General features: G+C 44.1%; 1 protein-coding gene across 1 annotated transcript in view; it reads right to left on the bottom strand.

Moving 5' to 3' along the window:
• Positions 1-23,711, bottom strand: part of CD7 (CD7 molecule) — a 28,818-nt gene extending 5,107 nt beyond the window's left edge. The window contains exons 1-8 of the mRNA XM_064675716.1: positions 23,035-23,711; positions 19,131-19,414; positions 16,367-16,530; positions 15,381-15,680; positions 14,417-14,584; positions 13,665-13,769; positions 3,078-4,995; positions 895-1,233 (exon numbers count right to left, since the gene is read on the bottom strand). Of these exons, the coding sequence (XP_064531786.1) occupies positions 895-1,233; positions 3,078-3,150 (412 nt within the window). The 5' untranslated portion in view covers positions 3,151-4,995; positions 13,665-13,769; positions 14,417-14,584; ... (2 more) ...; positions 19,131-19,414; positions 23,035-23,711. The remainder of the gene's footprint in view (positions 1-894; positions 1,234-3,077; positions 4,996-13,664; positions 13,770-14,416; positions 14,585-15,380; positions 15,681-16,366; positions 16,531-19,130; positions 19,415-23,034) is intronic.
• Positions 23,712-25,501: the final 1,790 nt, after the last annotated feature.

Genomic DNA, 25,501 nt, shown 5'->3' with positions numbered 1-25,501 from the left:
ATTTGAAGAAATAGTACACAATAAACAAGATGGAATTCATTTGAGAAAACAGAGCCAAGAAGTTTGAAAAGAGAAGCCTAAGGAAGAACATGACAATTCCTCATGGATATAAATTACAATTGCTGATCCAGCAATCAATTAGATTTCACGTGCCTTGGGGACAGGAAAGGAAGAAAACTCTAAATTTTGGTAAAGATATTTCTCATCAGATGGTCTCATCAGAAGGATGGGTACATAGAGGAATAAGCTGCCAAAGAATAGTGGGGACTCAAACCCTCTTCTAATGCAAAAGAAAATAAAGACAGAAAAATTGTTCCCCCAACCACAAAAATCTGCCAAAGGGAGCACTTGTGCCCATTCATCAACTACTAAGAACAGAAAAAAGCCTGTACCCACTCATGCCCAACTTGCAGACCCTGCCTAGCACCAGCTCCCAATAATTACCAATATGTCATTTAAGATGAAATAGTAAAAAAAAAAAAAAAAAAGAGATTTGCAAAAACTGCTATTAAAAAAAAAAGGCTCATTGCTCTGCTGGTTATTCATAAAGATTTCACAGATTGTTTTGGAAAAAGAGCTCTAGGTCATCACTGTTTCCAAACTGCTGCAGCTACCTATGACTAATAGGTGAAAACCTGTAGGTAGAATTAAATCAGTCACAAATTGATGTTCTAGGGTGGATGGGGTTTTTTTGGTACTGTACTAACTACTGTACTAATGCTCTTTCTTCAATATTTCAGGACCCACACCTTCCTTCAAATCTGTTCATCACCTGAGCAGACACGAATACAGTTCTGTCGGACTCTTCCTCCCATTGTGCTTGCTTCCAATCTTTGATTTAAAATACAGGTCTGTATTCAATAATTCATGACATAAAAGGTGGAATTGCAATACCTTTCACCACTACTATGGTTCTCCTCCCATCCAGTATTTTGTGATGGTCATTGACTGTAACATACTCAATGCATAGGTAGATATTGGAGTCAGATTCCTGAACATTGTGCAAAGTTGTCCTGTAATTCCTTCCTTCCCTTGAACACTCGGTGCGACCAGCCAAATCAGGAGAGATATTTGGAGGATTGTCCTTGGGAAAATATATCATATTGACTGTCTTTCTGCTACTTTTCAAGTGCATTCCCAGGTGCTCTCCTAAACCACTGATTGAGCAAGTTATGCTGATGGAGTCTCCTTCCCAAACACTGAGAACGTCTGTTGACTGTTCATTTTCTCCACCTAAAGATAAGAAATGCAATTGAGATGGTAATACCAGAGTTCTTATTGATCTTTTAATATCAAAGTAGTTTTCAGAACCAACAACTCTGTCAACAGAACCGCTCTGTAAGACTGGACCTTAGTCTTGCTATGCTGTGTATGTCATCTCTTGGCTGCCCTGAACCCTGTAGTGCCTTTCATGCCCATTGAACTGTTCAGCTCAGCACCTTCCCAAAGCTTAAAAGGCCTTGGCAAAAAAGTGTCTTCTGTCACTCGTGCAAAAAATTTAGTTTGCTCGGTTTAGATTCTCAGAATGATCCTATTAGTTCTCAAAACACAAGCTTCACTGAACTCAGCCTGACAGTTGGAGCTGTTTGAGGGTCTAAATCTGGAATTCAAAGGTAAGAAAAAAATGACAGAGAATGGAGGAAAAATACACCTTTTTTTTTTTTTCTTTTTAAAGAAAGGAGCATTTAGCAACACCAGGAAACTGGATAATACAGCCTCTCGGGAAGAGGACTGCAGAGGGTGTAACTCCAATCCATAGTAAGAAACAAAGGTACCAAAATGAGACATCTTTGAGTTCTCTAATTACCTCAGTATCAAAAGAAACTGAACAGTAAATATTTGTGTAATGAATAGTAAGAAACAGAGGGCTCAAAAAGAAATTACACCAGAAGCAAGGGAAGAAAAATTAAATAGAGAGTACTGCATGTCTAGGACAAACACAGTTTAGAAAAGGTTGAATTGTTCAATGTTGAGAAGCAAATTAAGGATCCCTACATACTTAGGACAATTTAATTTAATAAGGGAACAAACACAGAATTCAAACACAGAAAGTCCAGATTGTTGGACTATAGTGACAGTAGGTCACTCCACCTGACCAGACATGGGCATGTTCCTCCTACAACACTCAGAGAAGGAATTAAGGCAACCCAGGAGTCACGAGCAATTATCTCCCAAAGCAGCAGAGAAATGGGGTGATGGATAAGGCTGGAGAAGTGCAGAGCACTCAGCCTTTACCATCAGGAAAGGAAAGCCCATCAACCTAAAAATCAGTACTTCCAAACTGACCCAGTTTAAACTTTTCTGTGACCTAAGACCTCACAAAGTTAATGACAAGCAGACGCAGCCCATCACTCATATTCTCCAGAGATCAAGGTAGAAGTTCAAGAGTTAAATTATATTTGCAGAAATCAGCATTGACTCCTAAATAACCACTAACTAAAGAACATTCTCACCAGTTTCACTGCGCCTTCCTTTCAGACACACTGATTTACAGATAATATGTTTTTCTCAAGTCACCATCCTTTCCATTGTCACTGGTGATGGGGAAAAAAAGGAGAGACTGTTTGGAGACATTTTTTTTTCCCTCAGCCTGTTCCCCTCAGAAATTCACACTGTTTACCCTAAGTGTGCCTCCAGCTTGTAGTCTTAATAACCACAGCAACATTCAGCAGTGGATATTTCTGGTAAGGCTTCCTTCAATAAATAAATTCCACCTTCAATAAAAATGCCCCTAGTAAATATAAATATTCATTCCTGTCAGTAGTGGGCTCCCCCGTCATCCTTAAAAATACAGATACAATTGATCTGAAATTACTGGGAAAACACTTGTACAGAGAATGATTGCTTTGTAGAAAAGTTGAGATCATAACAATTTTTCTTTATTTTTCCTACAAGTTCCTTTTTTAATTTCAGAGCTTTTTTTTTTTTTCTCCAAAGTTCCACCTGCTTTCCCTAGTAGTGAATCTGGCAGGAAGCTGTCTGAGAAAACAGACTAAAGTAGGAGGGGGATTGAACACAATAAAGCAAGAAAGAGGAAGGAAAACACTGAACTGGAAGAGCATCTACATTGTACCTACCAGTCTGGGCAGGGAAGCACGGGAGGAGCAGCAGACAGAGGGATGCACTTGGGAGACACGACATCCACAGCATTTTCAAAGGTCTCTTTAGTTGCTCTCTGCAATCTGACTGATGAGTTAAAGACCTGAGGAAAGGGTTGATGCCCCAAGCTGGCCTGTTGTCTTTCAGCTACATCAGCTCTCTACTAAAAGAAGCCAGCAGGATGCTGCTTTTGCTTTTCTATTCCAGTGAATGTGACAGAGGTGTATCTTGATGTTGACTTCACACTAAAACCGCCCCTGGTTTCCTGCTACTGAGCAACTCCCAGCCCTGAGGGTAGGAGTAGAAAGTTGTCTATGGTGAGCACCCACCTTCCCTTTGAAGACAACTGAGAACAGAGACACTCACTCAAATTTGCCCTTCACAGCACCCAAGCCAGGCAGTTGTCCTTCAGTTGTGGCCTCACTGGAAATGTGGCTGCTCCCTACAATCAGTTCAACCTGTCACTGTTCCCACAGGCTTAGATTGGTGGCTGCAAAAGCAAAAGTCTTGGCTTTGTAAGGAGCAAGGAGATGAGAGATGCTCTGTTACTTCAGCTAAACCTTCAGTTATTATACCAGCCCTGCACACAAACCAGCAGCTTGGATCTGCATCTTGGCAATGACAACAGGAATAAATTCCCAAGCAACAGCACAGGACATACCTCTCACGTGCCCCTGGCTTCACATTTAACAACCCTCTCTGTGTGTCTGCAGTGCACAAGAGCTGAAAACCACCAGCAAAGGGGAACCAGCTACAGCTCACATGTAGCTCCTGCTCCCTCCCCATTAGGATGAAAAGCTCTTCTTGTGGGCAACACTCTCTGTGGGAATACAGAAGGGAAGGGAGGGTTCCCAAAGAATTTCCTGAATGCTTGAAAGCTCAGAAATGTCACCAATTATTGTAAAGGAAAGAGAGTTCAGGCAGGTTGTGAAATGAGCTTTCAATTAGCCCCACAAAGACTCACTGCTGGATATAAAAGCAGATGCCAGGAGACATCTCTTACTCCCTGTCTTTGCTTTTGCCATATTTAAGAAATGAATCATGACAATAATACCGGCTTGTGAGTTTGGGAATGATGGGATGGTGATGCTTTGTCAAGGAGATTAACAGACCAAATAACAATACCATCAATACAGGGCTACCAAGGAATAGACAGATCTTAAGGAGCTGTTTTACTGTCACTAGTATAGTAACACAAATTGAAGATTAAAATCAGTCAAAAGAAGTTGCGGCTACAAAATTATGGCATTTGGTGAGTCAGGCATCTTAGTATTGTTAGTCCTTTTTTTATTCCATATGATGATCTTTATGGCATTTGGTGAGTCAGGCATCTTAGTATTATTAGTCCTTTTTTTATTGCATCAGATGATCTTTAAGGTCCCTTCCAACCCAAACCATTCCATAATTGTGTGAATAAAAATATTTGCCTATCTATGCATATTGCAAAACACAAAGCACTTGCTGAGGACAAACCCAGTAGACATCTCCAGAAAGCAGAGCACACAGCTGGAGATAATTCAGCTGGTGTGAGGCTGTGCTGCTGAGTCAGCCACACACCTTGTGATGGCTGCTGTCCTCAGCCAAGCACCAGCAGAGGATGGGAGATCCAGGGTGCTGCTTGTGCTGTTCATGAAGGCCTGGAGCTGGACAATTGTGGAAATCACAGTCCTCGGTGAACATGTGGATGTGGTGAAGGTGCATTTGTGAAAACCAGACCATTTGTGAATATGGGACCAGGAGGTCTCATGGAACATCAGGCTCTGTTGCTTCAGCTGGTTGTGTGCATCAGGACAGAGGAAGATGCTGCTGGCACAGAGGTCTTCTCACTTGTAGATCCTTTTCAAGCATGAGTGAGGCTCTCTTAATTTGAAAGCTTTGTCATTAAGAGGTGCAGAACTGAAAGAAAAATATCTGTGAGGCCAAAAAGGGCACAGGTTGATTTCAGTGAGAATTGTAATCCAAATGCCTGTATTTAGGCTTGGAGATCTGCAGTGAGAAGTCCTCCAGGCACCTCCCCTGTCCCATCTGCTACTGGACCACCTCTTGCTCTGAAAGCTGAAAACACATCTAGTCCTTCACTGAGTATCCTCCTGCCCCTGTAGTGGCACTGTCATTTCATCACTGACTCTAATTAAACTCCCTAAAGGGAAATCTTAGAATACAATCAGAGAACCGTTTAGGTTGGAAAAGACCTCCAAGATTATCGAGTCCAACCTTTAACATTCTAGAGACAACAGTAAAAGATCTGATGGAATGCTATGACAGTCTTAGGGAAACAACAGGGAAAAAGTACCAGCATTGGCAAGGACTTCTTTGGAAGAACTAAAACTAACAGACTTGCAGTTGTTTTTCCCAATTTAGGTTTATCTGCAATTACTGATCAGCTCACTGCTACCCATCTCAGACAGACCCACAGGCCTTGTGTTTCTCCACAAATCCCCACCAGGAATGGCAGGTGGGATGCTTTGCCATATGACAGCACAGTTGCATCCCAAGTCCTCGTCTGTATTGGAGCCCAACTATTTCTGGAGAAAGAATTGGTTTAATATTATCTTACTTGAAGCACACGGTGGTCTCTGTGTTGGGAGAGAGGAGGGAAGAGCAGAGGGTAATACAGAGGAAGGCTGGTGTTTCCAGATTTTATTCACATGATTCCCTACTTACTCCACAGAACCAATCCCAGCTATTTCCACCCATATTAGATTAGTTTGCAACACAAACTTCCCTCCTGGCCACATTTAGGAAAATATTTTCTCTTAAATTAAAGGTGGCTCTTTAGTGGGCAGAGCTGTGAGTGGGAACCATTCTCCTAAAGGACCTGTCAGCTCACACCTGGATGTCCATCAGTCTCCTGGGCTGGGACATGTCTCTGCAGGGGGAGCTGCACAGTCTGGGATCACTCCAGGGAACTGGATCCCCCAGAGGGAAGGCTGAGCCCTGCCATTGCTTCCTCCTCACTTCAGGAGGGAGCAGTGAGGAAATTTATTCTGTGCTTATTTTTCATAACTAACCCATCCAGACAACATAATGGAGATGAGATCCAGGAAGAAAACCCTGTATGCTTGTCCCACTGCCAGGTGTGGAACCCACAGGAAACCAACAATTTGTCAGACAGTACCTTGAATAATCTGATACCACCGATACTAATACATGCTGACCATTGCTGCACAAGCCACAAGGAACAGCAGGAATGTGACAGAGATGATGATGATGATGATGTCCTTTTTGCTGGTGGGAAATTCAGGATTACCTGGAGAGGAGGAGAAAATAAAGAGAAGCCCAGTGAATCAAGCAGGTATGCCAAGCCATGAGCCTGCCTCAGAAGCACCATCCTGAAGAATTGAGCCTGGTGCATGAGCAAAGTCCCCCACAACAGCTGATAAAGAGAGAGGGAACCTTTGAATGAGAGAACAAACAGCCTCTGGCTCAAGTTATCCTAATGAAGAAATCTGTAACAATGCTGACTTCATCAACATTCAAAGCTAAGTCTTGACTCCCCACCACAACAGATACCATGAATGTTTGCCTCATCCAAAAAACCCCACACCAAGAGGTGTGAGAGCCATCCTTAATGAGGGGTTCAAAGGCCATTAAGGACATCCACTTTGACTGGTTTTTAAAGACCTGTATGTCCATCACTAAGGAAGACAACAAAGATTTCCACCATGAAAGAAATTTGCATATAAAAATAACTTCAGGTGACTTAATATGGAGGCAAAGTCTCATTTATCCCTGACTGGCAAAGGGAATTCTTGGGAACTGGCTGCATGCTCATCATGTACCATCTTCCCTCAGCATCCCTGTATCCATTGCTCCATGTAAAACTCTGTTCACATCAAGCTCTATGGGCAAAACACTCTCAAAGCAAAGGGAAAACAAACTTGTGGAGAGATTAACCTGGAATTTCCTCACCAAGGATACCAGCTGGTGCTTTTCTAGTTTCTGCACCTGACATTTCAGTGTGGCACTTCAGTGTAAGATTGGACTCCCAGATATTTGTTTCTGCTTCACAGCAAATTTTATTCTCCTCAGGACTGATGCTACCTCTCCCATTTGCTGAGAAAGCTGAAAAATGAAAGAAGTTTTAATTATAAATACAGATCAAGATCTTCAGTTAAGGGTTCAAAAGGTTGAAGAGGTTCATAGGTTAAACAAGTGGGTCATGTAGCACAGAAAGGTGGAGATTGCCATGACTGCTACAAGTTGGGGATGTTTCATTCCCCAGCTGTTCAAATCAACTACTGACATTGAGATTTTCTCCTCACTAAAGCTGATGAACTGTTCTGTGAGCCAATAGTGGAAATACTCACGTTACCAGAAGGCAAAGAAGGTCTCACATGTAATTAAGAATACCAAAACATTGGTAAAAATCTTAGCATTACCTTGATGCAATTAAAAACCATTCAAGTAACAATTAGGACACAATTTTGCAGCTCCCTTTTTGCACAGGAACCAAAGAGGGGGAACAAGCAAGACCAGCAGCTGTGCAGATCTCAGAGACCCCGGAGTGCATCTCCCACTGACCCTGCATCCCACTGGGATTATATAATTTAGTCCTCTTCCAAGAGAACCTTGAGAACTCCTTCCTGCCTACACATCCCAGACTCAGCACCTCCACCCATTACCCTCTCAAGGGACACAGACACCCCTGGCTACAGCGACTTCCAGTTTTCACCAGGGAGGTTTTAGTGTCACCCAAACTTTTCACAGGACTAACAGCATGTAGATATTTTGGTGAGCATAAACACAGGAGAGAAATAGTCAATTTATACTGATGGAAGGAGGAGGGATTCATACATTACAAACTGACACAGAATTTGACTGTGAGAACTGCTGCTGAAAAAAAAAAAAAGGCCAGAAAAAGAAGCCTATATGAATCAGAATAATATGTGTTTATCTGAATCCCTACTAGTGTAGTTTTAAACAGTGTCTGACCTGAGAGAATTCAATTTATTTTTCTGAATTATTTGACTTTTTTTAAGAGAAGAAACTCATTCTGTCATGTTAGTTTACTCATGAACATCACTGTCTGCACAAGTCTACAACAGTTCACTTTCATAACCAGAAATATGTTTCCCATCTGTTGATATCCAGGCTCCCAGCAGAGCATACCTGCAGAATTCAGGATGCCACACAAGTATCTCACTCCCACCATTTTCAGGCAGATGATGTCAGAAATTCCTTCAGTATTTCCTTGCCGAAAGCACATAATGATTTGTTTTTCCTTGGTCACTAACTCAATTATTCCATCGGAAAACACCTCGTTTTCTGTTTCAGCAATTTTTACAAATCTTTCAAATCTGCCTGATTCACCTTCACTGATTGTGCAGTCTTTACAGTAGAAGACTGACACCTTTATTTTGACAGAGGAAGAGTCATGTGTCCTCTCAGCAGGGTGACCGCTGGCCATGGCAATATCTAAAGGAGAAAACAAAGAAAAAGTATTTTCTACCAGGTTATTATTTTCTACCACATGTTTAGTGTTAGAGAATGGGATGAGTTTGGGTGGACATGTCCAGTTATGGCTTAGGAGACATTGTCTGCAAATGGGCAAATTTTACACAGTATTGGGGCCAGTCCACAAGATAATTTGGGAAGAAATAGGATATGATTTCCTTACTGCTGCAACTGTTTTAAACTAGGAAGTTGGGACCTTGGGAAGTCAACTGAAAGGCTTTTCTCTTGCTGAGCTCAGATGTATCATCTCTTCTTGTTTCCTTTCCTTCCCAAGGCCTTGGCACAATCCTATCAGGTGTCCCTCCAGCAGACTGCCAGATCCCAAGACCAGTGAAGTTCAAAGCTGCCAGACTACAGATACTGGGTGCAGTGTGCAGGTTTACTCATCCAGACTCTCTCAGGGAGAAGCCAGTCCTTCAGGAGAGGACTCGCCTCATCTGACATCAGACAGACCCAAAGAGTCACCCTTCCCAAAACAGGGCATTGGGACAGGTCAAACAAACCCACCTTCACCCTAATTTCTTTTCTCACCCTAGAGCTTTTGTGGTCTTAGTTTTAACTGGGCACAGCTGAGCTTTAATAACAGCTAAAAGCTTTTTAGCTACTGATGTGCAGGGAAAAGCACTGAGGTCATACAAGGAGACTCACTTGGACAGGGAGCTGCAACAGCCAGGAGTAGGAAACACAACCCCATGAGGTGGGGAGAGTCCATCTGGCTGCCCTGGGTGCTCAGTTCCAGTGGTGCTGGATGTTCTCTGAGATCCTCTGTGGTCCCAGGTCAGGCTCACCAGGCTCCTCCCTCAGTCTTCTCCCTGTTGGGACATTAAATGCAGTGTTTAGCATCCATTATCTCTTATTATCTTCCTCCAGACAAAAAGAAATCAGCTGCCAGGCCAAGTGCTGTAAGGCTGCTCCTGGCCAAGACATCTGGAATGGAAGGAATGGAAGGCAAAGGAACACTCATGCTGCTCAGCTCTCACTACAATGGCTTTTGCAAGTGCCAAACTCACAGCCCTTTCCACCTCTGGCTCAATCACAGCAGCAGGAGACACGTGGTCCTTCTGCAGGGAAAGGGCAATCCCTCCTGAGCCTGTTGGGCAGCAGGTGCCGTGTCCAGGTCCTCCAGGCTCCTCAAAGCAGTGCCCTGCACACTTCCCTCAGCATTACATGCAACACAGACTTGCTGTTGCTTCCAAAACACACACACAAAATTAGATATGCAAGATGCTTTGTGTTGAATGAGGGTTTTGCTTGACCTAATATGTTAATTTAGAAGATCTGATGGAAATCCCTTTTCAAATCAAACGAACAAAGATATTAGTATTTATTTTCAAAACCCAGCTTCCATTTAGTCAGAAATTAATCTTTAATCATTCCAATTGAACTGTCATGACTTTGTGAAGTATGTTTAGTAAAACTTGCCTTTACTTCTTTTAGTAAAGCACAAGTTTCATCTTCTAATGGAGTGCTGTACTTTAAGCCCAGCTGGCAACTAAGCACCACACAGGCACTCAACTCACTCCCTCACAGCATCCCCCATGAAATTCTCTTCCACAAGTTACCTGATAACCTGCAGAATTATCTGCTTCTCTCTCATGGTTTGTGCTACTTTAGAGCTGCTGAGAGCCCCACCGCAATTCCCAAACACACATTATGAAGGAGGAAGACAACCCGCAAGACAAACCCATTCCAGCTGCCGACAGGCACAGGACCCGGTCTTGGAGACCGGCTGCGAAAATTCCTGCGGAACAAAACCTGGGATGCCTCTGCAGGGAGCAGGGAGCAAGGGGAGCAGGGAGCAAGGGGAGCAGGGAGCAAGGGGAGCAGGGAGCAAGGGGAGCAGAGCCGCGGGGGTTGTCACCGCAGAGGGAAGCGACGGCGCTCACCGTGCACAGACGGGACTCCCTTGCCGGCGGCCGTGAGGAACGGGAGGCTCCTTCCCCAAAGCCGGGATGCAGGACTGCTCCGGGGGGGCAGAGGCCGGACCCTCCCTCTCAGCTGCAGTCCCAGGAGCAAAGCACAGCGAGGTCCCGTCGTGTTGGCAGCTTTTATTCTCTTAAGTGCTCGGGGCATTTCTGTCGACCTTCCTCCCTCCCTGCCCCACATGATGGTGTGAAGCTAAACGATAACAAACAGAAAGAAAAAGCAACAAGTTTTTCAGTTGCTTTCAGAAAAGCCAGTTGTAAGAGAACAGACTGGCTGCCAGACAGGAACCCTTAAAGAAGAAGAGAAGGCATACCTCGGAAGTTGTTCCTGCCCAAGAAAGTGCCCGAGCAGCCTTTCCATTTCCCAGTTTCAGGTCCTCTTCCAAGAAATGCTGCACAGAAAATCAGCAGTCACTTGCAACCCAGAGGAAAAGACACCCTACCGGTCCCTGATTTCATTATTAGATAACCTCGAGGGCACAAACAACTGGATTCTTACTTTCACTTATGGACTGAGGTCAGCAGTGCCACCGAACATGGCAAACAAGGCTGCTGGGAGGGACTCCTCAATTAAAAAGCATTGAAAAAACCACACCCGCAAAAAAACCTCCCAGGGACCTGCTCAGGGTTTGCAACAGCGATCTGCTTCGGGGTCTGACACACTTTGCCATGCAAGGGCTCCAAGGGCAGCAGAATAATCTGCGGTGGACAGGTCAGCTTGCTCTCCTGGCAGGAATCAGTGATGCAAGATAGCAATCCTTTCAAATTCTTGTCAGTGGTGATGGGGGGAAAAGGGGTGACTCTTTGGAGACATCTTTTTCTTCAGCCTGTTTCCCTCAGAGATTCACACCCTTTTCCCTAAGTGTGCCTCCAGTTTGCAGTCTCAATGACTACAGCAACAGTCAGCAATGGATATTTCTAGTAAGGTTTTCACAGAATCACAGAATATTACAGGCAGCTGTCCCCCAGGTGTGGCCTCACTGGAAATGTGGCTGCCTGGTACAATCAGTTCAGCCTGTCACTGTTCCCACAGACTTAGATTGGTGGCTGCAAATGCAAAAGCCTTGGCTTTGTAAGGAGCAAGGAGATGAGATGCTGCATTACTTCAGCTAAACCTTCAGTTATTATACCAGCCCTGCACACAAACCAGCAGCTTGGATCTGCATCTTGGCAATGACAACGGGAATAAATTCCCAAGCAACAGCACAGGACGTACCTCTCACGTGCCCCTGGCTTCACATTTAACAACCCTCTCTGTGTGTCTGCAGTGCACAAGAGCTGAAAACCACCAGCAAAGGGGAACCAGCTACAGCTCACATGTAGCTCCTGCTCCCTCCCCATTAGGATGAAAAGCTCTTCTTGTGGGCAACACTCTCTGTGGGAATACAGAAGGGAAGGGAGGGTTCCCAAAGAATTTCCTGAATGCTTGAAAGCTCAGAAATGTCACCAATTATTGTAAAGGAAACAGAGTTCAGGCAGGTTGTGAAATGAGCTTTCAATTAGCCCCACAAAGACTCACTGCTGGATATAAAAGCAGATGCCAGGAGACATCTCTTACTCCCTGTCTTTGCTTTTGCCATATTTAAGAAATGAATCATGACACTAATACTGGCTTGTGAGTTTGGGAATGATGGGATGGTGATGCTTTGTCAAGGAGATTAACAGACCAAATAACAATACCATCAATACAGGGCTACCAAATTTTTAAGGAGCTGTTTTATTGTCACTAGTATAGTAACACAAATTGAAGATTAAAATCAGTCAAAAGAAGTTGCAGCTACAAAATTGTGGCATTTGGTGAGTCAGGCATCTTAGTATTGTTAGTCCTTTTTTTATTTCATCAGATGATCTTTAAGGTCCCTTCCAACCCAAACCATTCCATAATTCTGTGAATAAAAATATTTGCCTACCTATGCATATTGCAAAACACAAAGCACTTGCTGAGGACAAACCCAGTAGACATCTCCAGAAAGCAGAGCACACAGCTGGAGATAATTCAGCTGGTTTAAGGCTGTGCTGCTGAGTCAGCCACACACCTTGTGATGGCTGCTGTCCTCAGCCAAGCACCAGCAGAGGATGGGAGATCCAGGGTGCTGCTTGTGCTGCTCATGAAGGCCTGGAGCTGGACAACTGTGGCAATCACAGTCCTCGGTGAACATGTGGATGTGGTGAAGGTGCATTTGTGAAAAAAAGACCATTTGTGAATATGGGACCAGGAGGTCTCATGGAACATCAGGCTCTGTTGCTTCAGCTGGTTGTGTGCATCAGGACAGAGGAAGATGCTGCTGGCTTAGGGATCTTCTCACTCGTAGATAGTTTTCAAGCCTGTGCGAGGCTCTCTTCATCTGAAGCCTGTCTGTTTATTCTAAGAGCTGCAGAATTGAAAGAAAAATATCTGTGAGGCCAAAAAGGGCACAGGTTGATTTCAGTGAGAATTGTAATCCAAATGCCTGTATTGGAAAAGACCTCCAAGATCATCGAGTCCAACCTTTAACATTCTAGAGACAACAGTAAAAGATTTGATGGAATGCTATGACAGTCTTAGGGAAACAACAGGGAAAAAGTACCAGCATTGGCAAGGACTTCTTTAGAAGAACTAAAACTAAGACTTGCAGTTGTTTTTTCCCAGTTTAGGTTTATCTGCAATTACTGATCAACTCACTGCTACCCATCTCAGACAGACCCACAGGCCTTGTGTTTCTCCACAAATCCCCACCAGGAATGGCAGGTGGGATGCTTTGCCATATGACAGCACAGTTGCATCCCAAGTCCTCGTCTGTATTGGAGCCCAACTATTTCTGGAGTAAGAGGTGGTTTAATATTATCTTACTTGAAGCACACGGTGGTCTCTGTGTTGGGAGGGAGGAGGGAAGAGCAGAGGGTAATACAGAGGAAGGCTGGTGTTTCCAGACTTTATTCACATGATTCCCTATTCAATCCACAGAACCAATCCCAGCTATTTCCACCCAGGGAACTGGATCCCCCAGAGGGAAGGCTGAGCCCTGCCATTGCTTCCTCCTCACTTCAGGAGGGAGCAGTGAGGAAATTTATTCTGTGCTTATTTTTCATAACTAACCCATCCAGACAACATAATGGAGATGAGATCCAGGAAGAAAACCCCGTATGTTTTTCTCACTACCAGGTGTGGAACCCACAGGAAAGCAACAATTTGTCAGACAGTACCTTGACTATTCCGATGCTGCCGATAGCAATACATGCTGACCATTCCTGCACAAGCCACAAGGAACAGCAGGAATGTGAGGGAGATGACGATGTTGTTCCTTCTACCTGGAGAGGAGAAGAAAATAAAGAGAAGCCCAGTGAATCAAGCAGGTATGCCAAGCCATGAGCCTGCCTCAGAAGCACCACCCTGAAGAATTGAGCCTGGTACATGAACAAAGTCCCCTCCAACAGCTGATAAAGAGAGAGGGAAACTTTGAATGAGAGAACAAACAGCCTCTGGCTCAAGTTATCCTAATGAAGAAATCTGTAACAATGCTGACTTCATCAGAATTCAAAGCTTATTCTTGACTCCCCACCACAACAGATACCATGAATGTTTTCCTCTTCCAAAAAACCCCACACCAAGAGGTGTGAGAGCCATCCTTAATGATGGGTTCAAAGGCCATTAAGGAAATCCATTTTCACTGGTTCTTAAAGACCTGTTTGTCCATCACTAAGGAAGACAACAAAGATTTCCACCATGAAAGAAATTTGCATATAAAAATAACTTCAGGTGACTTAATATGGAGGCAAAGTCTCATTTATCCCTGACCACCAAGGGGAATTCTTGGGAACTGGCTGCATGCTCATCATGTACCACCTTCCCTCAGCATCCCTGTATCCATTGCTCCATGTAAAACTCTGTTCACACCAAGCTCTATGGGCAAAACACTCTCAAAGCAAAGGGAAAACAAACTTGTGGAGAGATTAACCTGGAATTTCCTCACCAAGGATACCAGCTGATGCTTTTCTATTTTCTGCACCTGACATTTCAGTGTGACACTTCAGTGTAAGATTGGACTCCCAGATATTTGTTTCTGCTTCACAGCAAATTTTATTCTCCTCAGGACTGATGCTACCTCTCCCATTTGCTGAGAAAGCTGAAAGATAAAAGAAGTTTTAATTATAAATACGGATCAAGATCTTCAATCAAGGGTTCAAAAAGTTGAAGAGGTTCATAGGTTAAACAAGTGGGTCATGTAGCACAGAAAGGTGGAGATTGCCATGACTGCTATAAGTTGGGGATGTTTCATTCCCCAGCTATTCAAATCAACTACTGACATTTAGATTTCCTCCTCACTAAAGCTGATGAACTGTTCTGTGAGCCAATAGTGGAAATACTCACGTTACCAGAAGGCAAAGAAGGTCTCACATGTAATTAAGAATACCAAAACATTGGTAAAAAGCTTAGCATTACCTTGATGCAATTAAAAACCATTCAAGTAACAATTAGGACACAATTTTGCAGCTCCCTTTTTGCACAGGAACCAAAGAGGGGGAACAAGCAAGACCAGCAGCTGTGCAGATCTCAGAGACCCCGGAGTGCATCTCCCACTGACCCTGCATCCCACTGGGATTATATAATTTAGTCCTCTTCCAAGAGAACCTTGAGAACTCCTTCCTGCCTACACATCCCAGACTCAGCACCTCCACCCGTTACCCTCTCAAGGGACACAGGCACCCATGGCTACAGCGACTTCCAGTTTTCACCAGGGAGGTTTTAGTGTCACCCAAACTTTTCACAGGACTAACAGCATGTAGATATTTTGGTGAGCATAAACACAGGAGAGTAAAAGCCAATTTGTACTGATGGAAGGAGGTGGGATTCATACATTACAAACTGACACAGAAATATGTTTCCCATCTGTTGATAACCAGCTCCCCAGCAGATCATACCTGTAGAATTCAGGATGCCACACGAGTATCCAAATCCCTCGGTTTTTCCCCAGACGATGCCATAAATTCCTTCAGAAAAAGTATTTCCTTGCTGAAAGCACATAATAATGTGTGTTTCCCTGGTCACCAAGTCAATTTTTCCCTCATTTTCTGTTTTAGCCATTTTTACAAATCTTTCAAATCTGCCTGATTCACATTCGCTGATTTCACAATCTTTACAGTAGTAGACTGACACATTTGTTTTGCCAGAGGTAGAGTCATGTGTCCTCTCAGTAGGGTGACCACTGGGCATGGCAATATCTAAAGGAGAAAACAAAGAAAAAGTATTTTCTACCAGTTTACTCCACATGTTTAGTGTTAGAGAATGGGATGAGTTTGGGTGGACATGTCCAGTTATGGCTTAGGAGACATTGTCTGCCAGTGGGCAAATTTAACACAGTATTGGGGCCAGTCCACAAGATAATCTGGGGGCAGAAATAGGATATAATTTCCTTACTTCTGTAACTGTTTTAAACTAGGAAGCTGGGACCTTGGGAAGTCAATTGAAAGGCTTTTCTCTTGGTGAGCTCTGATGTATCATCTGTTGTTGTTTTTTCTTTTCCTTCCCAAGGCCTTGGCACAATCCTATCAGGTGTCCCTCCAGCAGACTGCCAGATCCCAAGACCAGTGAAGTTCAAAGCTGCCAGACTACAGATACTGGGTGCAGTGTGCAGGTTTACTCATCCAGACTCTCTCAGGGAAAAGCCAGTCCTTCAGGAGAGGACTCGCCTCATCTGACATCAGACAGACCCAAAGAGTCACCCCTCCCAAAACAGGGCATTGGGACAGGTCAAACAAACCCACCTTCACCTTAATTTCTTTTCTCACCCTAGAGCTTTTTTGGTTTTAGCTTTAACTGGGCACAGCTGAGCTTTCTAAGAACAGCTAAAAGCTTTTGAGCTACTGATGTGCAGGGAAAAGCACTGAGGTCATACAAGGAGACTCACTTGGACAGGGAGCTGCAACAGCCAGGAGCAGGAAACACAACCCCATGAGGTGGGGAGAGTCCATCTGGTTGCCCTGGGTGCTCAGCTCCAGTGGTGCTGGATGTTCTCTGAGATCCTCTGTGGTCCCAGGTCAGGCTCACCAGGCTCCTCCCTTAGTCATCTTCCTGTTGGGACATTAAATGCAGTGTTTAGCATCCATTCTCTCTTATTATCTTTCTCCAGACAAAAAGAAATCAGCTGCCAGGCCAAGTGCTGTAAGGCTGCTCCTGGCCAAGACATCTGGAATGGAAGGAATGGAAGGCAAAGGAGTGTTCATGCTGCTCAGCTGTCACTACAATGGCTTTTGCAAGTGCCAGACTCACAGCCCTTTCCACCTCTGGCTCAGTCACAGCAGCAGGAGACACGTGGTCCTTCTGCAGGGAAAGGGCAATCCCTCCTGAGCCTGTTGGGCAGCAGGTGCCATGTCCAGGTCCTCCAGGCTCCTCAAAGCAGTGCCCTGCACACTTCCCTCATCAGTACATGCAACAAATAACAGCCTAACTCACTGTCACTTGGAAAACACACCAAAAAATTGGATAAGAAAGATATTTCGTGCTGAATGAGTGTTTCACTTGACGTAAGATGAAATATTTACTGTCATATTGAACTCTGTTTTTAGTTTAGAAGTCTGACAGGAAATACCAGTTCAAATCAAATGGACAAACGAAAACTTGGTATTTCCTTCCAAAAAATCTCCTGGCTTTAGTCAGAAGTTCATTCTCAGTCATTTCAATGAAACTGTGAATGACTTTGTGAAATATGTTTTAGTAAAATACAAGTTTCACTTTCCAAATAAGAAAAAAGAAAATTGAAAAAAATTAAAAGTTTCTTTATCAGCCTGGCTCTGGAAAACAGAACCTGCTTTGCTCTTGGGAGCTTTTCATTAGAAGTTTTCATTAAACAACTTTTTTGCTGTCACCACCTGAGAAGTACCTTGAGGAAATTTCCAAATTAATTATGCAGTAATTCCTAATTATGCAGTAATTCTTCATCAGAACTTAATAAATGCTTGTCTCTCATGGTCTGTGCTAATCTAGAGCTGCTGAGATTTCCACCCCAAAACCAGATGATACAGGAGAAACAAAACCCTCAAGGCAAGCCCATTCCAGCTGCCAACAGGCACAGGAACCAGCTGCAAAAGTTCCCCCGGAATAAAACCCGGGACACCTCTGCAGTGCCTCAGGCTACTGACACCCACACATAGGATGTGCTGGACCCGTCCTGGCTCTGCTCCACACACACCTTCCGAGGTGAGAACCGTCCACTTCCACTTCACACCACACGAGGGACCAGTGATTCCACTTTACACACACAGCTCCTGCTCCCCTCTGCAGTCCTGCAAGGATTTCCTCTTGCTCCACCAACTCATTAATGCAACAGCATCACTTCCAGCAGTGTCCTCTCTCAAAGTTAACTCTTAACTGACCTGAACAGTTAAGACACCTGAATATTCTCACACATTTTTTTGTGCTTATTCCTACTCCAGCACAAGTTAAACAGCTCACTGCCCTTCCAGTGTGTGTTTTCAGGTTTTCTGACCTCTGCCTCTGGCACAGCTGCATCAGGGCCCCCCAAGGTGACCAGAGCAGAGCTGTGGTGGGGGGTCGCCCCAATCCCAGCCACGGGGGCTGGCAGAGCAGGGCTGCTGCCCCAGGGTTTGGATGTGCTTCCCTCTCCAGCCAACCATTAAGCACAGTCATGGACCCACAAATTCCAGTGCTGTTCTCCAGCTGTAAACAATGCAATAGGTTTTCTAAAAGATTTATTTGGTACCCCAAAGATCCCATGGAGAATGCTTAAGTTTCAATCAGTTTGGAGAAAATAATACTACTGAAGGAAGTAAGGCTGCAACAGAATAAGCCCCAAAGAACTTCAGAAGATCCTATAGATTTTATTTTCTACTCTAAGTTCTTTCAAAGAAAAGGAGCAGTACTTAAAGAAGAGATAATTTTACTATCACTTTCTGTACCAGTTTCACTCTTTGATCTCCTGAATACCACTCTCAACAAGCCCTTACAGGAAAAAAAACAACAAAATGAAGTCATGGGAAGGGATGAAACAGCTCTTTCCTGAATGAGCCTATGACAGCAGTTTGTTTTTACAGCTCCAACAAGGCAGTGCAGAGAAAGCAACCAGCAAGACATTGTGGCTGAGCTGAGAAATCTCTGCAAAAATCCTGAATGTAAAGCACACTTTGGCTTCCCACCAACTGCTCTGAAAAGAAATTCCACAGTACCCATTAGAAAACATTACTAATTTTTTTTATGCTTGCAGCACATTAGGAAGAGTAGAATGAACGAACTGTTCCACTGATTTAACTTCTTTTTATGTCAAAACCTCTGTCCTTATTTACTAATATTCTGTGGTTTTGGTTCTGTTTTGTTTCATTCTGAACCCAGAGCCACCAGGCTGGGGTTTTTGTTGCTTGATGAAGCTGTTGGGTTTCTGCACTCACACAATCAATGTGAATTCAGTGCAGAGCTGCGTGGAAGTTGCCAGCCAGGGCTACAGAGGTGGAGTTATTTAGTGAGAAAGATCACAAGCACCAGTAACACACATTCTTCCTTATGGAGAAAATGTGCAGCACACTAAACACTTCCCTCCTGCCACAGCCCTTTTAGTGCCCATTTCTAAATGTCTACTTAAAAACCAGGAAGCAAGAATTTGTAAGAGAATAGCCTGACTGTAAGACAGGACCCTGTAAAGAAGAAGACAGTGTGAGTACCTCAAAAGCTGCTTTGCCTGAGGAAGCTTTCCTGCCTCTTCCATTCCCTTCTCCGAGTGCCTGAGCAGTTCTTTCCAACTCCCAATCATTCAGCTCCTCTTCCAGAGCCCTGCACAGGAGATGCAGAAGCCACTTGGATCCCAGAGAAAAAGGCACACGACGGGCTCCTCCTTCTTTATAATGCAAATAGATTTCATAATGGATTTTCGCTTTCGCTTCTGCACTGAGGTCAGCAGTATCACTGAGCAACGCAACAAGGCAAGTCCAAGCTGCTCCGTGGGATTCTGCAGTTGGAAAGCATGGAAAAAAAACCACACCTCGTAAAAAACTTGCCAGGAACCTGCTTGTGGTTAAACCTGAGTGGAAACCCTGTCCCTCTGGGCATTGCAACAGCAATGTAAAAGACTGGATTTGAGATCTGCTCCGGAGTCTGGCGCTCCTTTGGCACTGCAGGGGGGCCCAGAGCAGGAGAATCTGAGGTGCTGAGCTTGGTTTGTTCCCTGGCAGGGATCAGTGCTGAAGGATACCCTGCTAGAACACACCCCAGGGCAGCAGCAGCACTTCTGCTCTTTGACTGAAGTTGTGTCCATCACATAACTTGCCACAAGCCACTGGGACCAGAGGGAGGGCAGAGGTGAACCAAAGGAACCCCTAATGAGCTATTCTATGATAAACTCAGCTGACTCTGGCACCACAGGACAGGGGGAGGAAAAGTTCAGTGCCCATAAGCACAGGGGACAGATGAGGGTGAAATCTGCTGCTTTCTTATCTCTGTTTTGGGTGGGGTTTTTTAGGCTGGCAAGGAGGCAAGTCAAGCTATCCAAGTTGATTTTAACCATCAGCAAATCAGTACAAGGTTACAGCCGAGAAAGTGACCTGGAGAGTGGCTGACCCTCTCCTTTCTCCTCTTCCCTATAAGCCCAGGTAGATCCACAGAGCCATAAGCTCTTTTCCTTGACTTGACTGTTGTCCTCAGCACCCATAACAAGCTTTTCTCCTCCCTCAGCATTGCCCTGCAGTTCACAGTCACCCTGTGCAAGGTGTCCCACAGCCAGTTACAAGCAGCACTCCCAGGCTTGGGCTGCCATAAACTTTATCTGGATCTAAAAATAGCAATGTTTTCTCCGAGTACACAGTCCACCCTTTCACCAAAACACTTCTTCATTACACTTTGTCCCTATTTTTATCATGTGACCCACAGACCAAAAGGTCCAAAGCTTTGCAAACTGTGCTCCAAGAAGAAACCAGTGCTCCTGGAAGGATTAAAGTGCTTGGTCTATCCTAAACGCTGCAGCACCTGGTCCCTTGTCGTGGAAGAGATGGAGGCTGAGCCTGGGCAGACACAATTTCAGGGGTTTATTTAGCAGATATCACACAGAAGTGCTCAGTTTCAATTTAATCACAGTGCTGCAAAACCACAGTGCCCCTCCAGTGAATTTGGGTGGTTTGGTTTGCTCTTACAGTCCCAGTTCAAGGCAGCAGCTTCTGTGTTAGAAAAACGCTCCAATGTGGGGACATTTCTCTGCCATTACACTTTCCTGTTCCAGGCCCAGGACATTAAACTTGAGACATTTCCTTAAAAAGAAACCCAAACCACACCACCACCACTACTAAACCCAAACAAGCCAACAAAAAAAACCCCACAGCAAAACCCCTTGTTTGCCTTAGCTTGTGCCCTTCCTGCCCTGGCCTGGAAGGGTCACCTCCAGCATGCAAACAAGGCTTCCACATCTCTGGGGGAGAAGTTAAAGACTGACATCAGTTCCAGGGATAAAGCACGAGGTAAATGCAGCCACTCTCACAGTAGGTCCCAGGTCTGCAATTTTTTTCCTTACATTCTTCCCCCCTGGCTCTTGGGCACAGTCTTTAACAGTGACTTCACAGCGAACTTATGATCAAAAAAACCCAACTGTGTGCCCGTCACAAATGGTCCTGATGCTAATTCACAGATTCAGAAAGTGACCCCTGGCAGCAAAGGTCTCACTGGCTGCTGCTGGCTGGGCTGAGTTGCTCAGCCAGGACTGGCTTAACATATTTTAATATCCGATGCAAATTATCACAAGAAAACAAGCTGTAGCTGAGGAGTGTAGCAGCAAAAATGTACCTTGGGGTTTTTTGGATCTCCAGAGGATTGCTTGGTTTGAGGAATTGCTAACAGGACTAAACCCCTCACTCAAATTCAGCCCAGCTAAACTGTATTCCAGTCCTAGTGCAAGCTGTCAGCACAAAAGATATCAATATTCTGAGAATCTGACCCAAAACTTTGATTTTTCTTTCGTCTTAATCATTTTTTACAGGAAGAGTTAGTTTCCAAGCACAGAATTTGGTCATACCCAACCACATGAGCTGTTTCAGATTAGCCTCTTCCTCAGCACCCCAGCATTGAGTTCCCCAGACACTGTATTCATGTGATTTTTCCATTTTCACTGTTCCCTGTGAGTGGTACCCAACTCCTCAAATGCCTGCTTTCTGCAAGCATAAAGCAGAAGTCCAGGGGAAACATCTGCTGCCTAATCTAGAATTTCTAGGAACAGGCAAAGAACTTCAGTACTTAAAAACTCCTTTGAGAAGTTCATTTTACTTTGTACAGTTAGAGCTTGCACCGCATCCTTTGATGGTAAATTAAGTATGTGTTAAATAGAAAAAAAATATGAGCTATTTATGCCTTCAGCAAGGATTTCTCCCTTCTCCTACTTACCCAAAAATATGCTTGAGGAATTTACTTATTCATCAACTAAATTGTGTTTATATTGCAATAGTCCTAGAAACTCCGCTCCTGAATGAGGTTTCATTTTGACTTTCAAAAGTGAAAACCTCCAACATGGACTTTCTCCTATAGCCAAGGAATCTTATACTTTGATCCACCCTGACAGCACAAAACCCCTTTCACTGAATACAGAAATACCCAGAATAATAACATTAACTTTAACCAGAAACTCAACGTGAGAAATGAACCGGAAGACATGAGATGAAAATCAAATGCTGTGATCACAGAAGAACCTAGAGTTTCTCTTAGCTATATGCATGATTACAAGAAGTGGTTTGGGCTTCTATTCCTTTCTGCTTCAAGCAACTGTTACCTTTTTTTTTATATATGTCTTATTTCATGTTCCAGGAAATTGAAAGTAATAGGGTAGCCCAGGGATCTCTATCCCAAGTCTCAGAATTAACAGTCGATGTCCCATTATACCTTTGGTCTCAGTATGTTTTCTCACTGGTTTTGGCTTCAAAGCCTCACTTATCTACAACACCTCTGTTTTCACATTTGTGAGGTATTCCCCTGCTAATCTGGTACACCAAGAAAATAGACCACAAAATAATTTATGGCTGAAAGATAAACATTATAACTGCTTCTGATTACAATTGGTCTTTTATGACAAAAAATGATCTTTATTGCCAAGTAATTCACCAGTCAGGCACAAATTAAAACAGGATCCAAAGCCTTCCGTGAAAGGAAACTAAAACAAATTCTCAGAACTATTCTTGCTTAATATCAAAACTAGCTGTTACAGTTTTTCCTTTAATAATAGTAAACAAGTATCATAAAAGAGAAACTGCAATTTAAATCCAGAATGTGATCCCCATTTTCTTTGATTACTCTTTGAAAAAAGCACCGTGGTGACCTTAACAAATCTTTGTTTCTCCACTGCTAAACAGGATATAAGGAAATCTTTTTTCCTGAAACGTGAGCTGTCTGAGACCATAAGACAAAGCACATAAAGTTACACAGGTTTTGGTTTCCAAATCTCTCTTACCTGCAGTACCACCACTTTCATGTTCGTGATGGACTCCCTGGCTAATCTGTTATTTATGTCAATAAAATAGTGCATGATGTAATTTATGGCTGTGATATAATGAGAATCATAAGTTTTTTTATGACAACGAACGCAGTGACAACAGTGACCTTTATTGCCAAGCAGTTCACTGGTTAAACACCCACATAGCACCAGACAGCTGCTCACACAAGGAAAGGTAGAGCTTTTCTCAGGCACAGATCTTCAAGATTCACCAGATTCAGTTCCCTGAGGTTTCCATATCACCATAGGAGCAATTTGGTTGCTCAGTTCAGGGCTGCAGCTTCTGTATTAGAGAAATGCTCCAATGCCAGGACATTTGGCTACCATTACACTCACGTTGGAGGCTCAGGGCATTAAAGACCTATTACATGGTTAAGACCCCATGTAATAATCACACACCCAAAGTGGAATTAACATCACTCCTTGGTACATTCTTACATCTACTTCCTCCCTGCCTACCCTGAGCTTTAGTCCAGGCTGCCACCTTCTCTCTAACTGAGTGCTTTGGCTCAGGCTTTTCTAGCTTCTACCCCATCACCCCTCCCTTCAGGTCAAAACCAGCAGAGCATGTCCCAAAGGCAGTTGGAGGAAATTGCGCCTTCTGCAAGTGGATGCTGGAAAATTACAAATATTTTAGGGCAGCCAGCAGCATCCCATTGATAGGCCAAGCACACAGCCTCCTCCTCCAGCTCCCTCTGGCCAGGGATCCCCACTGCATGGCAGATATGGTACCCAGGGTTTCTGACTGACAGACAAATGTCTACCCCTTGTCTAAGGTTTCCTTTAAGGTAACATCTTGGTGTATGATCCTCACATACATACCTTAGTGGTGACATAAATTTACACATTTTAAGTGTTAATGGATTATTTCCCTTCTCCTCCCCCTAAAGAAGCCCTGGTTTGACATCTTAAAAACCATATTGAGATATACAGTGGGCTGTAAAACACCTCCTCAGCTGAAAAACTGATTTTGTATTAAATACTTTGACTGGCAGCTCTCTGACTTCATTATAACAATAAAAACCATACACCATGTCTTGCATTAGTTAATCATCTGTAGATTTTAAAAACTAGATCCTCTGAGCAGCCTGTCAATGAAGACACACAGCTTCCTTCAAAAACACCTTAAAGAAATTTGATATTTCCCTGACCATCTTGTCCTAAAACACAGGTATATTTAGAGGGGGCTTAATGCCCTTTGGGATAAGCTACACCTGCTTGCAGATTTGCCCCACAGCCAGCAAGTCCACAAGGAGTGCACTGGAGTCTCAAGCAGCCATCCTGCTCCTTCACAGTGCATTCAGATGGACTCACAGACAGACAGACAGACAGCCTACCCATCAGCACATCAGCCAAGCTCACGGGCATCAGGCCCTGCACCTTGCCCTAGAGATAGAAATCACAATCCACAGTCCAAGGCCGGGGCTGAACTGACACCGTGACAGGCAGCAGATGACATGGGACTGATAACAGGGTACGAGGCACCTCTGGGGTTACAGCCCAGCCCACAGCAGCTCTGACTCCCTGGGGTGAGGAGCTCTAGAAAACCCCACTGAATCTTCTCTTCCTCTCCCCTCACTCAGACTATTTTTCTTCTCAGTGTTTGCTTTTTGCTGCAACATGAGCACTCAGCTAACCTGCAAGTTTGCTTTCGAGTTCAGGACCACAGTGGTGATTTATGGACTGGGTTGTTGCCACATCGTCCGAGTATGGGGACAGGAGCTGTTCCCTCCTGCCCAGCACCAGCAGTGGGTTTGCTGCAGAAGCTGTGTCTTGGCCCTCCCAACTCACCCCTCACCAACCTGGAGGCTGCACCTCTGCCTACCCAGTTCTATGATTCTTTCCACACCCAGCCTTGTTCCTGCTCACCATGTGACTCTATGAATCTGCTCGCTCTGCCAAGAGGAAAATTTAATCTCTTTGCTTCCTCTTGTAGCCTACGACAGCCAACAGTCTAATCTGAGCACATCTTGAAAAAGTCACTGCTGAGGAACATTTGCAACCAGCCCCACCCTCCTTCCCATATTTATTGTATTCTGAACTGCATAAACAAGGTTTAGTTAAGTGCACGTGTTGTTTGTTCTCTTTGCTTTACCACTGTCACCTGACCAGATGTGATCCATGCAGCCACAATAAAGCTGAATCCCAGATAACTAACACAGGAATGATTTAAACTCAAGTGTATTGCTGCCACACAAAAGCAGCCTAGAGGTCATTTTTGATTGTCTAGGCAAGTCGGGCTCACACATTTGGAACCAAAACTGAAAGCGCTGCCAGCCTGAGTCACAAGCAGTCTGTGGGAGTAAGAGACTCTCATTAAGCAATGAGCAAATTATTTCAGCTCTCCAAAACAGAGGCTTATACAATGTGAGACAGGTTGTGGCACAGGAGGAGGCAGCTCCTAATGACTGATGCCCCAACTTCAGGTGTGGTAGTTTGAGCCACAATCTCAACCTATGACATCAGGTTTATTTGTTCTTAGAACCCCATCACCTGGAATCCATAGGAGACTGGATCTCACCAAAAGATTCACAGATCTGAGAAAACAGGGGTGCAATCCTTCCAGCCCCAGCA

The sequence above is a fragment of the Pseudopipra pipra genome, chromosome 19, assembly GCF_036250125.1.
Source record: "Pseudopipra pipra isolate bDixPip1 chromosome 19, bDixPip1.hap1, whole genome shotgun sequence".
NCBI classification, from domain to species: Eukaryota; Metazoa; Chordata; class Aves; order Passeriformes; family Pipridae; genus Pseudopipra; species Pseudopipra pipra.
The sequence above is the reverse complement of the archived record's forward strand: the minus strand, read 5'-3'. Positions and strand labels throughout refer to the sequence as shown.